General features: G+C 44.2%; 1 protein-coding gene across 1 annotated transcript; it reads right to left on the reverse strand.

The window, feature by feature from the left end:
- Positions 1-653: 653 nt before the first annotated feature.
- On the reverse strand, positions 654-14,737 carry LOC144167266 (uncharacterized). The gene is made up of 6 exons (XM_077696593.1): positions 14,495-14,737; positions 13,383-13,489; positions 10,005-10,067; positions 7,362-7,436; positions 2,209-2,262; positions 654-863 (listed from the first exon to the last, which is right to left on the reverse strand). Exons 1-6 carry the CDS (start codon positions 14,589-14,591, stop codon positions 768-770), a joined length of 492 nt encoding a protein of 163 aa, XP_077552719.1. The 5' UTR covers positions 14,592-14,737; the 3' UTR covers positions 654-767.
- Positions 14,738-15,722: the final 985 nt, after the last annotated feature.

The raw sequence follows: 15,722 nt of genomic DNA on the forward strand, positions 1-15,722 counted from the left end.
CTCTTTGTACGGGCGCCGCTAGTCGCGGAAGCCCAACTCGTTCTGAATGTTGTTGCGGTCTTATTTCGTAACAGGTCGATTTAAAAGCTCATATCACCACCAAACAAAGCCGCATCTTTAGAATAAACGGCAAACAACTGAGCAAGATTTCGCGATACAGTAAAACTTAACAATGTGCTACTGTTTTTGAAGAGTATTAGATGTGTATGCTATTTTCAGTGTACTGTTACAAGTAGAATTGTTGCCTTCGTCCGGATTGTTTTTCTATTGTCTTGCTGTGTGTGTGGAAGCGTAAGGCCTCGTTTGATTAGGACGCTTCTTCGTTTCGCCATGCTTTCTTTTTTAATATTTAAAGTACTTCCGAGCTTACCGGAATAGCGTCATGCGCTCCTTCACTGCCACCTCGCCAAAGAGCTGTAGGTATATATTAGGCCCCGTACAAGCCACCAGCATTACACTTGATTTAAACGCCACTTAGCATAACAGAATTGCAGTTTCTACTTTCGGCAACAAATAGAACGCCTGTTTAATGTGTAAGAGGGCATTTTTCCTAAATATCCCAATTACAGCTGAACGTTAAAGAATACAGCTGAACGTTAAAGCGCACGAGGATTAGCCAAGATAAAGGAACGAAGCCCAATTTCCGGTTTTTCAAAGAACTGGGTAATTTTATTGTAGAGAACCAATGTTTAGAAGCCCAGTATGCTTCAATACAGTGCCGAAGCAACAGTTTCAAACATCCCTCGTCACAGTGACGTGGTATAGCTCTACCTGCGACCGAAAGCGACAACTTTCTGAAACTGGCGGATCACTCCCAGAGCAAGGGATTCATTGGTTGGCATTGGGCCCCCTGGCAGACATGACTGAAAAAAAAGAGAAGAAATTATTTTCTGGAAGACAGCTGAGTCACGCTACTCACAACGAATGTGTAAAAACGAAGTGGTAACAGGCGGCTGAACAATTTCATCGCCAGCAGTAAACACGTGCACAGACTAGGTGTGAAAAATATTTCCCAGTTTTTGTGGTGGTGGTCATTGCCTCTTTCCTGCAACTCTCTCGTCGTAAGTATCAATTTTTAACCGGCGAATCGGTTGATTGATTGATTGTAGGGTTTAACGCGTCGACGCAACGCAGGCGATGAGGCGCGCCGTAGTGGAGGGCTCCTGATTAATTTTGACCACCTGGGGATCTCTAACGGGCGCCAAAATCTCGTACACACGGGCGTTTTTGCTTTTCACCTCCATCAGAAAAGCGGCCGCCGCGGCCGGGAATCGAACCCGCGACATCGTGCTCAGCAGCGCAACGCCTTAGCCACTGAGCCACCGCGGCGGGTAAACCTATGAATCGGGCAGTTGGTCATGTGCTAATTCAAACATATTACTACTGAAGGACAGGGCACCGGAGAAGAATACACTGTACTTCATATCCTTCACTGTGTTACTCTTTATGCGTCTCATGTATCCTGAGTTCAACGCTAATACTATATTTGTAAACACAATAACCCTCAACGAACAAAAACAAAAAAAAAATGCCTCAAGAGCAGAATCCTACAGCCATAACTAGCAAAAAAAGATATTGGAGCTGCTTGCCCATACTAAATGTTGGGTTTTTTCTTAAGGTGGACATTCTACTTCTTCTTAGAAGCATGTTTCTCCCAACTGGACAAAGCAGCAACGAAATGGACTTAAGGCGACATTATTATTTTCGTCTGGTTTTATTAATGCATAATCATTGAAGCATTCATCGCGCCTTCTTTGTAAAATGTAAAAATATCTTCAGCTATCTAGACGTTTCGTTCATGAATTTTCATTCTGCGTTCATTATTTGCATTATTTGTTGCTTCTTTACAGAAACCGATAAAAAGAATCATCCACTAAAGGGCGAAACTGAGGCACCATTTCACTGTCGTTTTGTGTTATTTGTTCAGTACGAAATTCTCATCAAACAGGACGCAGTCACGCTAGGTTCAGACTGTTGTAGCAGCTTTCGTGACATTTGTAAACAATGACGTCACCTGATACCTCGGGCAATCAAACTGCGTAGAGTACCGTATCTTGCATCTCTCGGTGATAACATAGCATTTCCGTCAGTAGTGTGAATATTGCTTTACTTTAATTACACATACGGTCACATTTTCTGACTACAGCAGCTACGGCTCTGACGATTAATTTTCTAGGACAGATTTATGCTTAAAAGCAATAGACTCACTTCAATGTCATCTATGAATGACTCCAGTTGTTCAGTCTTCATAGGTGCAAATTCCTGAAATCATGCAGTATTGAAGTGAATGAGTAGTTTTTAAAAGAAAAGTTTCCAACGTGCGTCGTCATGTCGTGCAAATCAATCGCCTTGTCAAAATATCGGGTATCTCCAGTTTATCAAACATTGTTGCATCGCCATGTTGTGAACTGCGACAGTTGATGTTCGCACAGAGTGAGTCGGCGAGCAAATTAGCGCCTCAACCAAGAAGCAAAACTTGCATGTCAAACACGGCCCGCGAATCTTTTATTTATTCTCGGCCGCCCAACAGGTGCGTACTAAAAGTTGCTGCTGAAGAAAGTGCCTGGGACTGTTTTGCACTCTTTGGAATGAATGATACTCCTTGTGTGTCTAACAACTGCCTGGCGTACACATTTCAGCGCTGTTAGTTCCGCAGATGTGATGCCTCAATCAGAGTTCTTTCTTCAATACTGGTGGTACTTTTTGATCATTCGACAATCACGCACTTTTTTGCAGTTTCTTGGTTACATCCTGGAAAATTGAGCCACTTGTGATGAATCCTATGCTGTGTACACTTCGCAAGAGCACACCTATTCAAGAGTTCACCTATTCTGAGTGCAAAAAGCGGCCGTTCCTTTTACTCTCAACAGAAAGTTGGACCTGGACGCGTATTTCTGAACGCTTTGCTGTACACAGAACCCAGGTGACATGCCTGTTCGCTCGATACAAAACGGTAATCAAATGCCGCCATTAGCCACCCCACCCCCCAAACCTAATGCGACCCAAAACGTACCAAATCACTATTATTAAAGAAAGAAAACATGTAAATTTGTATTTAGAAAAAAAAAAAAGAAATTTAGAAGAAAAGGTAAGCAACGAAAAACACAACTACCTAACTAACTAACTAACATGCTGCGGCTCGAACCCAAGCCGGCAGCGCCAGTAGTCATTACTCTGCATCGAGACCACAGAGCCCGTGCGTTAGGCTTCTTTTAGCAGGTGGTCAAAAGAATAGCGCGCGCAGGGACATCACACGTGTCACGGGGGTGCTCTGTGCATAGAAGCGGTTGGAAAGACGCGACCTGGACAGCTTTTAAGCACTGCGCTTGCATATATTGCCAAGTTTCTGCCTCTTTATCTTCCCAGTACGTTGAACTCTGGGTGTTGTACACTTTTAAATAGAAAATAACATAGTTTTGATGTGGTTACTTGATAGGACGTTAAATTTCTTCTATTTACCTGTCAGCGTCATCTCTCCAAGACGCATTCACGGTTTGCACCAATTCGTTTTTGCCAGCTAACCCCTGTGGCAAATTGCCCATCACACAAACAGTGCACATGTGACTTAACCACGATGATTAATCAGCCTAGTGTGCGAACACAGCGCGCGGTATTGGAATGTTTAGATGAGCCTTGCATTTTGAAATACGTGTTTCTCTTGGGAGAATTTTTGGCTCTCTCTAGAGTGAAAGAAAACTTGAGTAATGCTCTGGTAAGGTGCACTTGCATGTGACCCTTGAAACGTTCAATTTTCAAGAAATGTTCATGATCCATGGCCCGTCATGTTATTCGAACGTCGCTCTTTACTCCATAATATCGAAGTACTTAGGGATGATGTACGAACGTCAACAATTATGTTCTTGTTTCCAACAATGTGCTCTTGTTTCCACTAGAACACTGCCTACAACACTGTCCTACATAAGAACATATAGAACAGCTGCTTGCCGGCAACAGGAGGAGCTTCTCAACAAGAAAACCACAATAAACAATTATAGAAACGTTACTTTTTTCAAAAGTGTTGCGGAAATTATTTCCGTCACAATCAACCAAATTTATCTTATACAGTAAACGTTAAAAAGCCGTTTTAAAACAAATAAATCAATACAAAATGAGCATCAAGACAAAACAAGAATTATACTTTGGCTCATTGTTTGAATGAAACGAAAGTTTACTTACTCTTAAGATTTGAAAAATGAACAGTTTTGGGAAAATCCTTGCTTTCTTCATTTCTACCTAGGCGTCTATGGTACGGCAAGGTCATTTTTCGGTAGAGCTGGTTTGAAAACAATTACCTGCACTAGAAAGCATGTCTTAAGATGTTATGCGTAGCAATCAGCGTTTGACTGACGAACGCAATATCACATTACCATTGTCATTTTATCTTTTGGCATCCTCTTCTTACCTCCATTACAACTACTCAGCATACCAGCGTTCTCATCTCAAGCAAGGAGAACCTTTCGCAGGTATGTACTTTTGGCGCCCGCCTAATTATTATTGCTGTAATTAGAATTATTACATTCCTAATTTAAGCCTCGGTAGATGTCTACAACTAAGGTGTAAAGGAGCCGGAGACATAATTTTACGAGAAAGGCTGCCTGGTGTATGAACAACAGAAACAAAACAGGGCGATTTGAAATGCCAGAAATACATCAATGAATACCAGTACACGTTTTTGAGCGAAGAACTTATAAATGAGCGTGACCACTCCTTATTACTCGCATCCTTCGCCTTTTCCATACTTCTTTGTTTTCCCGGTTACTACTACTCGGAACCTATCCGGTTTCGCATTGCCAAAAAAAAAAGACACTTACCCCTAGTGCACTTTGCTCCTTGCCTAAGTGCTACCTCTGTAATTAGCCTCCTCAACCTGCGTAACTAATGCTATGCCCATGATTTGGCAACGTGATGGGTCGGCGTAGTTGGTGTTTTGTGGATTTGTACTGTTAAGCGTCGAAAATGTACAGGGACTACGGAGAGCACTTGTGTTGTGTCCTTCACAAAAGGACACTTGTGTCGTGTCTTTTCACAGTCTTCGTCCATTTTTTCGCGCTCATCTGTAGAAAGCTATGTGCATGTTCACGGTAGGAACATTTTCAAGCCGAACAGAAACCGTTCAGTGCGCCCTCCTTGGGAAAACTATATTTTAACGAGCTTCGGTTGTGTGCCGGTGCGAGTACCTGGCATTCCTGAGTTTTGTGAAGGGAAATACAGCCACACTCCAAATTTACTCAAGTTTCGTTTCAAATGACTTACCATGCTTTTTATTTTTGGGGCCGTCCGCCATGCTTGTGTGCCCTGTACTTCAATTTAGCACCTATCAGTCCAGCACCACCATGAACTGATAGGTTCAAAACCCACAAATCGAGTCTACGTATAGAGATTTATTGACGTAAGGGAATGGCTAGTCGCAGCACAACTTCCGTCAGGAGTTCGCACCTTTGTTTAAAATTTTATGTCAACTTAGCTTTGCTGGTCATCCACCTTGAGAGTGTAGCGGCTCATTTATAAATCTTCTCTGGCTTGAAAAATGTGTAATCACTCAAGCTACCAGGATCCGCTTTAAGGAAGAGGTCTGCCAAAGTCCATTCCTGCCTAACGACACCCTATATAACGAAGATTCCCGACGACAGTGCGCATGACGAAATTAAAACCTTCAAGAAACAGAGCTCGGCGCAACCTCTTAACTATAATATACACTACCTTTTCAATCGCACTGCACTCATCCTTGTAAATGACACAACTTACACCTGACGCACAAAATCTGTTGTTTTGTCAGCGTGGTACGGTCTAGGTTACGTTTCCTATCACTAACAGCTGGATCTCACCATTCAACACCTGTGCTCTGTTATATTGTGTTGCTTGGGACAGTCATGCATGTTATGGCGCTGTATCGTCTTTGGAAGCTCAGGCGACAGTCCCAAGATGCAGGATTTCACACTTACATTATGTTTAGACATTCAGCCAACGCTGAATTTGTTGGCCATAACTGTTCGCCGAAAAATCAAAAGACGCTGTCCCGAGAAACTCGAACAGAGATAAAAACAGACGCCCTCGTCGCCGAGACTGCAAAATGGGTTTACATGGTTGTGAGATAGGAGGAGCGCCAGGAGGAATCACTAAGCTTAAACGTTCATCAATTACACGCTTCATCAAATCATCAGCCACGAAAAAACTCTCAAAAACATGAACATCCAAAGGCAGGGGAAGAAATCACATTTTCACGAGTTTTGTTTACATTGAACATCAGAAAAATTGTTGCAATAAATTAGAGGCCGTGCTGCGGTAATGCTTGCGAGCTGAAACTGGTGTGCCCGAGTACGCCACAAGCAATATCATCGAAGGCACCACTCTCCCCAGCGCTTAAAAAGGCAGTTGTGCTCATCCCCGCCCGAAAGCGCAGTCTCACAAGTCCCGGCCAAAGCCAGGACAACCTCTGTAGCATTTACAGACGGTTTAGTCTCTACCTTACGCAAACAATTCCACCGCAGGGTACGATAGCGTTGTCTTAGCACAGACAAATGTACCAACTATTACCTTAATGCCCGCGACACCGCTGGGCGTAAAACAGAACCAGTTGGTTTTCCGTATACAAAAATTTACATACATTTTCCGGTGTAGAAACATACACATCTTAAAAAGCTCCCACAATTCCAAACACACCGCGAATACAAGGCAAGGTTCAGGTGAATGTTTGGTGGGCACCACGCGATTAAACTCCTCTGCGGCCACTTAAGCTCTCTCGAATTAAACCACTTCCTATTGACGGGTTAGGTGCTTCTCAAGCGAAGTTTGTGTTGGCTGACTTGCGTCGTGTGTGGCGTTTGCCTGAAGCTTCCTCTACTTTTCTCCTCATCTGCAGCTGTTCCTTCTCGTTCGGAGATGGCGCGCGTGCACACAATTGGCACGTGAGATCACGCCACAATGGCACGTGTCGTCTATGTTGTCGATCTAAACCCTGCTACTAGGGATATTCCTCGGTTTCTCGGCTCACCCGCAGCTGTGGGTCCTCAGGGCATCACGCCACATCACAACTGCGCTCTGGCAAAGGTACGTCAGCCAGTTCACCATCTGCTGCGGCATGGGTATGCCGCGCTTGGTTTCCTCAACCGTGCGTTCAGGTAAAGCTCAGCGAAAAGAAAGGGCTTCGCTGAAGTCGGTCGGTGGTTCCGCATCCTGATTTAAATTGTTTTGCGTTTTCATTTTCGTTGAAGGGATCTGCTTACGTTTTTACTGAGGTCAAACTTCGTGTACAGAAATGTCTCTGGAGCGAAGTACTTGGTTAATTTTACCGTGTATTTGCCACTGGACGTTTCTCAGCAAGCTCAGCACAGACTAATCCGTGAGATGTGCAGAATACTCACAGGGCGATATTTGAAGACAGTGCGGATCCCACTCATCATGCAGTCTTGAAGAGCTCGCCGGTGGGCAGTCACATTCTGAAGCAAACATGTGCGGTCTTAGGCAAACGTTAGAAGGCTAGGCCAAAGAAAAATTGCGTGGGCCTGTGTGCGCAAAAAAGTGTTCCCGGACAATGCCATGCGAATGCGCAAAAGAAGTTTGGACAGGAGTGAGAATAAAGCAAAACAATTCGCCGTGTTTATAGATGATGCAGCTACACTCTCGTATCTACCAGCCCTTGTAAGTGGCAGAAGCGCATCTGAAAGAGCGCTAAACAGAGTCTCTCGAAGTCAGACGTTGCTTGCAGCGTGCTACAGCGTAAATCACAGCTGCAGTTACAACTTCCGAGAAAGTCGCCGGTCTTGAGGGCGGAGCGGCTGCAACGTAATTATGGCAAACAACGGCTGCTCGTTACTCTGGAATACGCCTCATACGTTCTCCCGAAGAGCAGGCAGTTCACAATGAGTGTCCTGGTGAGCAGGAACAGTGCCGAGAGGAAATAACAAAACCCACAACCCATAGTCAGATTTTTTATACCATATGGAGTAAAGCACGAGAGCTGCGCCGAATCGCTCCCTTGACTGCTCCGTCACAGCCGGGTCTCCTGCTTTGTGCGACTTCTTCACCATTAATTACCCGAACTAGAAATCAAGTGCCCCCCTGCCATTCTTTGTGAGAGTTGCAACAAATTCTAAAGAGCCCAAGTCTATTTCCTTTTGTTAATTTGAACTGAAATGTCTTCCACATAAGTTTGTTCGCTCCAAGACGCCTGTTCCGGGTGCCTGAGCGTTACTGTGTCACCGTTCCTTCCATTGCTCCTCTCCAGAAACTTACCAACATTTAGAAAGAAAACGTTGGTCTGACAAATGAGCCACGGAAAATATCTACAACACGGTTATTGCACTACTATAAGAGCAAAAAGTAGGCTATGCACATCAGAGGTCACAAATTCCTGCAAAGAAAATCCAGTAGACTCCCATGAGGACAAACTCGAAGAAGGCCGTGATACGTTGCTCCTATTTTGAGAAATGCACCCTAATGTTACGTTTTTCGCAGTGCATACGTTACAAGAGGAAATAAGTGTTGTACTTTTTAACCGGATTCCACGGTATTCAGTATACTAATTATCATGATCTTAATTCAATGCCAAACAACTAGACTGCCCATACAAAATTACCGATTGAAATGTACCGCTGAGCCATTTAATTGAATCGGTTCATTTCAGCCAGCTGAGCTGTTCCGAGCCAGTCACTGAGTTGAGCCGTTTCGCCCACCTCTAGCGAGCCTCTTAAAGTTCTACTGCTAAAGCTAGCGTTAGCAGTAGAAAAGGGCACACGTGCTTTGCGGCTTTCTCTGGTTGAGTGTACTGTGAGTCAGGGAAAAACTTGTAGCCTATTTATTCGAAATTTAATATTTCTAACATACAAAAAGGGCAATAACCACTTCACAGGGAATCAAATGAAGTCAAATGTTCATTTTGGCATAAATACCTATACTCACAAACAAGGAAAAGGAAGATCAAAACGGAAAACCAGGCGAGCCACTGCGATCTACTGGTGTGCGCGAGCAGTGGTAGTCCTTGATTTTTAGCGCATATTGTCGGAAGCGTTACTTCCACTGGCTTTATTAGATGCGAAGCATCTCATGCTCAGGGCTGTGTCCCTCCCTCCCTCGTCGTTGTCCGCCGTCCACACCCCCACTGCGCATGCCTGGCCAGGCACCGCTGATGATGATTGCGCCAGGATGCCCCTAGGGATTGGCCAACCAAAGAATCCATCACGAGATAGCTTCGCGTTCAACCACCGTCGTCATCTTACCGTAGGGGAACCCTGAGTACCACACCCCCACTGCGCATGCCTGGCCAGGCACCGCTGATGATGATTCTGGCAGGATGCTTCTAGGGATTGGCCAACCAAACAATCCATCACGAGATAGCTTCGCGTTCCACCACGGTCGTCATCTTCCCGTAGGGGAACCTTGAGTAGTATGCGAGGCATGCCTCCTCTCCTTTTCGACACTCCTCTCCTCTTCGGCATTCCTCCTCTCCTCTCCAATGCTCCTCTCGTCTCCGGGATTGCGCAACGAATGGCAACACATGCGGCTCCGCACGCGATAATGCGAAGCAGCGTAGGGTTAGAGCCGCGACGGTAGCCGCTGCATACTCCGCTGGGGGCGCCACTGCAGCTCCGCGGTATAAATGACGCGCGCGCGCGCTCCGCTCCCCTCATTCTCCGCACGCAACACCGCGATCGAACTGAAAACTAATGGGAACTTGAGTCGACCCCATGGCTTCTTCGTATACAACTCAAGGTTCCCGTACGGGAAGATGGTGAAATTTTTTTTTACTGTAGACATTATGAACCAAACTTCTCACTTTCCACATTACTAAATATTATTACATCGTCAAAATTCCGTACATACATTACGGCTTCAACTTTATAGAGCCGTTCTGTATTGTTATGGTGAAAAAGTTAGAACACTTATCCTAACATTACAGACATAAAGAACACACCGAAGAACATACAGGACTGTGTATTACTCTCAAGGGCCCTGTCCATCTGTAGCAGTAATATGTTTTTATTAACAAGTGACCAATCGCTCCTTACCTTCCACTTGTTTTCGTGGTAAGTGTAGCAGATCCTCACCCCTATGCACGCTTTTTCAGCGAGCTGCAAGAACAAAAACGAAATATGCAATTTATTGTCGAATGTAAAATATATTCTTCAGATTTTTTCTGTGCTAGAGCGTTAAGGATGAATTCTGCTCATAGATCTAAGCGGCTGTAGTTTCCTGATTCTTTTCCTTCAAACTTTTACAAGAACAAGAAATAGCAGGAACGCATACTGACACCTGTAAATGGGTAAACGGACCGTAAAAAGGGAAAAAGTATATGACACTAGTCAGTTATCGTGAGGTGTGCATGCGAAGCAATATTACCCATTTGAATGCCGCTAGGTGCGCCTCCCAATTTTGCATTGCGAGTACTTGTAAGTTTAACACCGCTGACCAAGTCAGCGAGCATGGAGAAGAAAGCAAAAACGCCCGTGTGTACGAGATTTCGGCGCACGTTAAAGAATTCCAGGTGGTCAAAAGTAAACCGGAGCCCTCCACTATGGCGCGCCTCATCACCTGCGTTGAGTCGGCGCGTTAAACCCTACAATCAATCAATCAATCAATCAATCAATCAATCAATCAATCAATCAATCAATCAATCAATCAATCAATCAATCAATCAATCAATCAATCAATCAATCAATCAATCAATCAATCAATCAATAAATAAATAAATAAATAAATAAATAAATAAATTTATTTATAGCCACCGCTGCAACTCTCGGCTTTCCACGTAGCTTTTTTGTTAGATAGCGGGAAATTCTTAAAGTCTACTTTTATTGCATTACCAAGCTCGCCTAACAAACGGCTTCCAAAAAAGGGGACCTCCCCGTTCATGTGAATCGCCGTCAGTCTTTTCAGTGCTGCTGGAGGTAAGTGCGGCAATTAAAGGGACCCTGCAACACTTTTGATGAACTCTGTCATTCTTTCCTTCGCGTCTGGAACCACTGGGGAAGCTATAGTTATCGCCAGCACAGAGTGGCACTGCGTGATTTGCTCGTCGCACCATTTACGCCTTCCATTTCTGCTTCGTTTTCGTGGCTTTTGTTTGAAGTTGCTATCGAAAAGCCTTCATTGCTGCAACAAAATGAAAACCGGCCAACAGCCGCTACATGTCCTTAGTGACGTAAATCGATCCCTCGAAGAACGTGAAGACCGGAAAAAAGAGGAAAATCTTTTGAGCGAGTTTACAAGTTATCTGATGGGCATGGACCATTAATATTTGGCTGGGGCACTTTGCGACCCCCTAAAGTAAGTACTGGGTGTGTTGGGTGACTACGTTCTGCAAGCATTTAGGATTTCAAAAAAAGTTGAAAAAGTCTTGCAGGGTCCCTTTAATGTCACATCCTTAAACCGTGCACATATTTTGTACCTTGCAATATTTTCTTTGTATACATCAATGGTATTGCGACTTTAATTACTCCTTTTGGACAAACTGTATTGTTTCGAGGCGATTGTGTTTTTTTTATTGACGTAACGCTTTTGTGATCAAAATGAATTGAACGCAGAATAATGCATATCCCTGGTGCACTGAATGTGTAATGCTTCTCAAGGCAGAAAAACGTGTCTGCAGAAGTTTGACTCGCCAAATATCCACTAGAATGTCAGTATCAACTTAGTTCTTCTACACGGGGGGACATCACTAAGTGTAAATAGGTGGGCTACACCATAACTAATAAATTGCCTTGAAACCTGCGCGTACACAACACATCTTCAGTTGCTCAAGGTCAGTTCTCTAACACATAAACTGCCGCATTGCTGCTCCAATGTAAAACTTCTTGTTTATTTTCTTTTTATGAAAACTCACTTGCAATATTCCAGTACAGCATAGGACCTAAACCAGGCTGAATGTTGTTACGTGGCTGCAGGATAAATGTGATAAAAGATAGTTGGTGATGAAGCGTTGTATTTACACGATGTTGCCACAGACCAACGCAATTTTGCAGAAGCAGGCATCAGACCTCAATCAGACCTCAAAATATCGCCTGAGCGGGGAACATGAGGTAGGCGGCTGAGGTAGCCAGCTGGAGTTAGGGCTTTTTGACGTGTGAGTCGGTCCTTCTTGTGCTGGTGAATACGCATCACTGGGGAGGGAGAGGGGGACCGCGACGGCCTTACCCCAGCCACCAGTGGAGGATAAGACGGGGAACTCTCCTGAGCGGCCACATGGGCCGCCTGGTTGCCTGAAGAAAATGATTCGTGGCCAGGTACCCAGTCGACCCGGATGTTGGTGTTGTTCCTTTGGAGGAGTTGAATTTGAAACAGAGTTTCGTGGACGACAGGGTGGGTCGAATCATACGATCGCAAAGCTGTGAGGGCCTCGTACGAATCTATGAGTATGCGTAAGGAGGGCGGTACAGGTGGGGCACAGTCAAAGGCGATAGCTGACACTGCGTTGTTAATAGCGTACAGCTCCGCATCGAGGCTGGAAAGTTCTTTGCCAAGTATCATTGTGTACTCTGGGAGAACCGGTGCCTCAGGGCATGTCCAAGCAAGGCCCGCGCCGTGATGCTTTACGCTTGAGCGGGTACAAAAATGCAGTTTGTTTTACATACTACAAATATCTAACATATGATTCAGTCTTAGCACTAATGTCTGCCGATTTCTTACAGCCCACTGCCTCGCGCCAATTGAAACTAAGGGTTGTATTTCTTTTTTATATAGCAGTTATCTTACCTATGATTCGTCACGATATTAAGATTTGATATAAACTAAGCACACATGTAATAACAATTCCAATTTGCGAATGCCAATATTTGGCAAATGGTTGTCTTTATGGGTTAGTTGTTTCCACGTAGACTTACTGGCTAATAAAAAAGTAACGTGAACTTGATTCGATTTGATATAGAACAAAGTTCAATTCCCTATGCGTAGTGCACGTTAGTACCGTTGTCGTATATATGCAGCGCATTTCCTCGTTGAACCCTTTATAGTCGCAGTAAATACTAATACGATAAATGTGATTTCCTTTTACCACAATTTCAGATGTAGTGAGTGAAATTACTATAAATGAAACATTTCAGGGCTGTTGGTCGCCCTAGTCAGTCTGTTAAATTTTAGCTTCAACCAGAGTGGCTATAGTAGCCGTTCACTATAATAAACCCTCTAGAGGCCCTAAAACTGTGTGCAATTTCAATGCAGAAGTACTCGTATGCGTCTTCCTTCAGAAGTTCGTATGTCCGTCTGTCAGCACACAACGTTTGACACAATAAAACCAGGACACGCGAGGCACTGGCTGACAATACTCTTCTACGAAATTTTTGTTGCAGAAATATTACGCTTCTTGATTCTCAAACCTTCAAAACAAAGTATTTTACGCCTGATGCTTTTTCAGCTTTTTCGTCAATAGAAATGTTTTGGTATATGCCTACCTTCAAAAGGGTCGTTGTGCTGAAAGGGTAGCCCAAAATAATTGTCCTGCCGCACGACTGAGCATACTTGCTGACCAAGGCGGCACTGCGAGCCGCCGTCACAATTCCTGCCCGAAAAACAGAGTGGCCCTATTATGTACGCCACGGTTTTGCACAGTGCAATAGCGAAAATTGGCATAGAGGAGGTATTTGATCACTTCGATTTTATTTATCTTGCAGAACTTCGTTGCGAAGCACCTTGAAAGAAGAAAGCTCGGCTCACGAACGCTCAATAAACAGAAAGGAGAGATTCTCATAGGCAAAAACAATTCAGCATTGTCCAACCAAAAAACAGTTCTCCTCAAGAGGGAATTTATTATGTGTTGGGGTAATGTTTGGGCGATTAGGAATTTGCCTGTCACCACATTGACACCACTTGGCAGTTTTGTCAGAACTAATATTACCCCTGTATTTATATACACCATTCATCAAAGTGATCAACAGGTGTGTTCTCGGATCCCAGATTTTCCCGGAAAGCTTAACGATGTTCTCAGAACATGCTGCTAATTTTATTGCATCTGTCCCACCGCACAGCGGTTGCTAACAACAGCACAGTAGACTGCAATTTTTTCGCGATATTCTTATGCAGGCGCACCCCAAAGGAGCTGTTTTTGTTATTGTGACTGTGATCTTTTTGCAGCTCGTTTCTCTTCTAAGGCTCGGAAAGTGGTGATGTCATCGTCTGTTGTTGAAAAAGACAGAACAAATGTTCAATTTATAGGGAAGTTTCTCTCAGTAGCGTAAAAAACTACGCCGGGGGAGGTAACGTTAGCGAATCCAGCCGGAACGGATTGAGGTGTAACGTGACTGTCATCATAGCATTCAATTGAAAGAACAATGCAATCACAGTGAAACAATCTACATGTCCTTACGTCTCAATTGCTATCAGCCTTTAAAGGTTTACTGCTCCTCTTACTATTCTTGCGACCACGTAAGGTTTGCTTCAGCATCTTCTACAATGGCACGCCTAACGATGTTGCGGCGCTAATACTGAGCGGGAAACATCACTACAATTTCAGCTATCAAAACAAACCCAGCGGGAAGCGTTGGTGGCTCTCCGATTAGTTACTTACCCGGGTTCTTGCCGCAAACATCCAGGGTTCTTCCACTGGTTAGGTAACACAGCCCCAGGCATGTTAAGAAAATAGAACCCGACACGCGGGCGGCCATGCCTTGCAGGAAATACTGGGTATGAACAAGTGCGGGCGGAAATACTGATTTTGCGCCGCCAAAGATGCATATGGAAATTCCGCTTTCTAGCTTGGACGCATTCTTCTCATAACTCAATTTAACGTCATATCACGCTACGCAGAGAGATTCCTTTCCAGTGAAGTGTCGACGCCACCTTGATTGAACGCCGTGTGTCGGGCCAGTTCAAATGCGCTGTGTGAGGAAAACTCCAAATGCGTGCGATAGACACACCTGGCTGCTGGGTAAGCACTGTGTGTACCAAGGTGAGTCCGGCCACCAAAACGTTTCGATCATGGGAGCTCAAAAGACGGTGGCCGAAAAAACGCCGATTGCCCGTACATAAAACACAACTTTCATTGTCATTCCGAACCTGTGATGATTTTTCTGAGCAGCCTATATTGCACACTGCTTACTGGTGAGTATAATACTTGAAAACTAGAAAAAAAGTAGGAATAATGATTTTGCTTGGCAGACCTTTCGGAATTAGCGATACGTTTTAGTGCACAGACATGTGGTGGGTCAACTACAACAAACCTACGCGTGTGGTCCCTAGCCTGTGCGCGAACTGCACCCTTGCAGTGGTGCATTGGCAAGAGGTATATACATGAAGACTTTACTCAATGAATAATTTAGGTCAGTGTGTAAGTTCAAGAAAACGTTAAACTGAATATTCCCCGAATACTAGAAGGGTCGATCACAAAAAAACCTAGGCGCGAAACTCTGGAGGCATGCGCAATTTCACATGCTCACAAAATATGCTCAAAGGTATATGAGAGAACACTGTATGAGCAGGATTTCACGCTCAGATGTACGCACGTTAAAGAGAAAAATCACTTGGATTCGTCTGATGGCACAAGCGAACCACGTTAATGGTGCTCTGTGAAAAAATTGTCCCAGATCGCCGTATAGAATTTCCTCTTTAAATATAGGGCATGCATTTCTGCGGAAATACTTGCTTCATAATATCAAAAATCCAATTTCACCGACCTTTTTTCTTTCCAAATAGAGGGGGCACGAAGAATTGGTTGTCACGTTCATTCACAAGCGACGCACTGCTGATTAAATTGGCGAAGGAAACCATTCCTTTTTTCGTGGTTACTGGCTACTGCA

This window comes from Haemaphysalis longicornis, unplaced genomic scaffold, assembly GCF_048455015.1.
Source record: "Haemaphysalis longicornis isolate Haplotype H1 unplaced genomic scaffold, Haemaphysalis longicornis Haplotype H1 scaffold_2, whole genome shotgun sequence".
NCBI lineage: Eukaryota > Metazoa > Arthropoda > Arachnida > Ixodida > Ixodidae > Haemaphysalis > Haemaphysalis longicornis.

Bases quoted from the DNA above. Each gene is read 5' to 3' on its own strand.
- LOC144167266 (XM_077696593.1), bottom strand. From the start codon at position 14,591: ATGGCCGCCCGCGTGTCGGGTTCTATTTTCTTAACATGCCTGGGGCTG. The intron at 10,068-13,382 runs GTAGGCATATAC...TTGTTCTTGCAG, and splicing joins GCACAACGACCCTTTTGAAG to CTCGCTGAAAAAGCGTGCAT. The intron at 7,437-10,004 runs GTAAGGAGCGAT...TGTTTGCTTCAG, and splicing joins ACCACGAAAACAAGTGGAAG to AATGTGACTGCCCACCGGCG.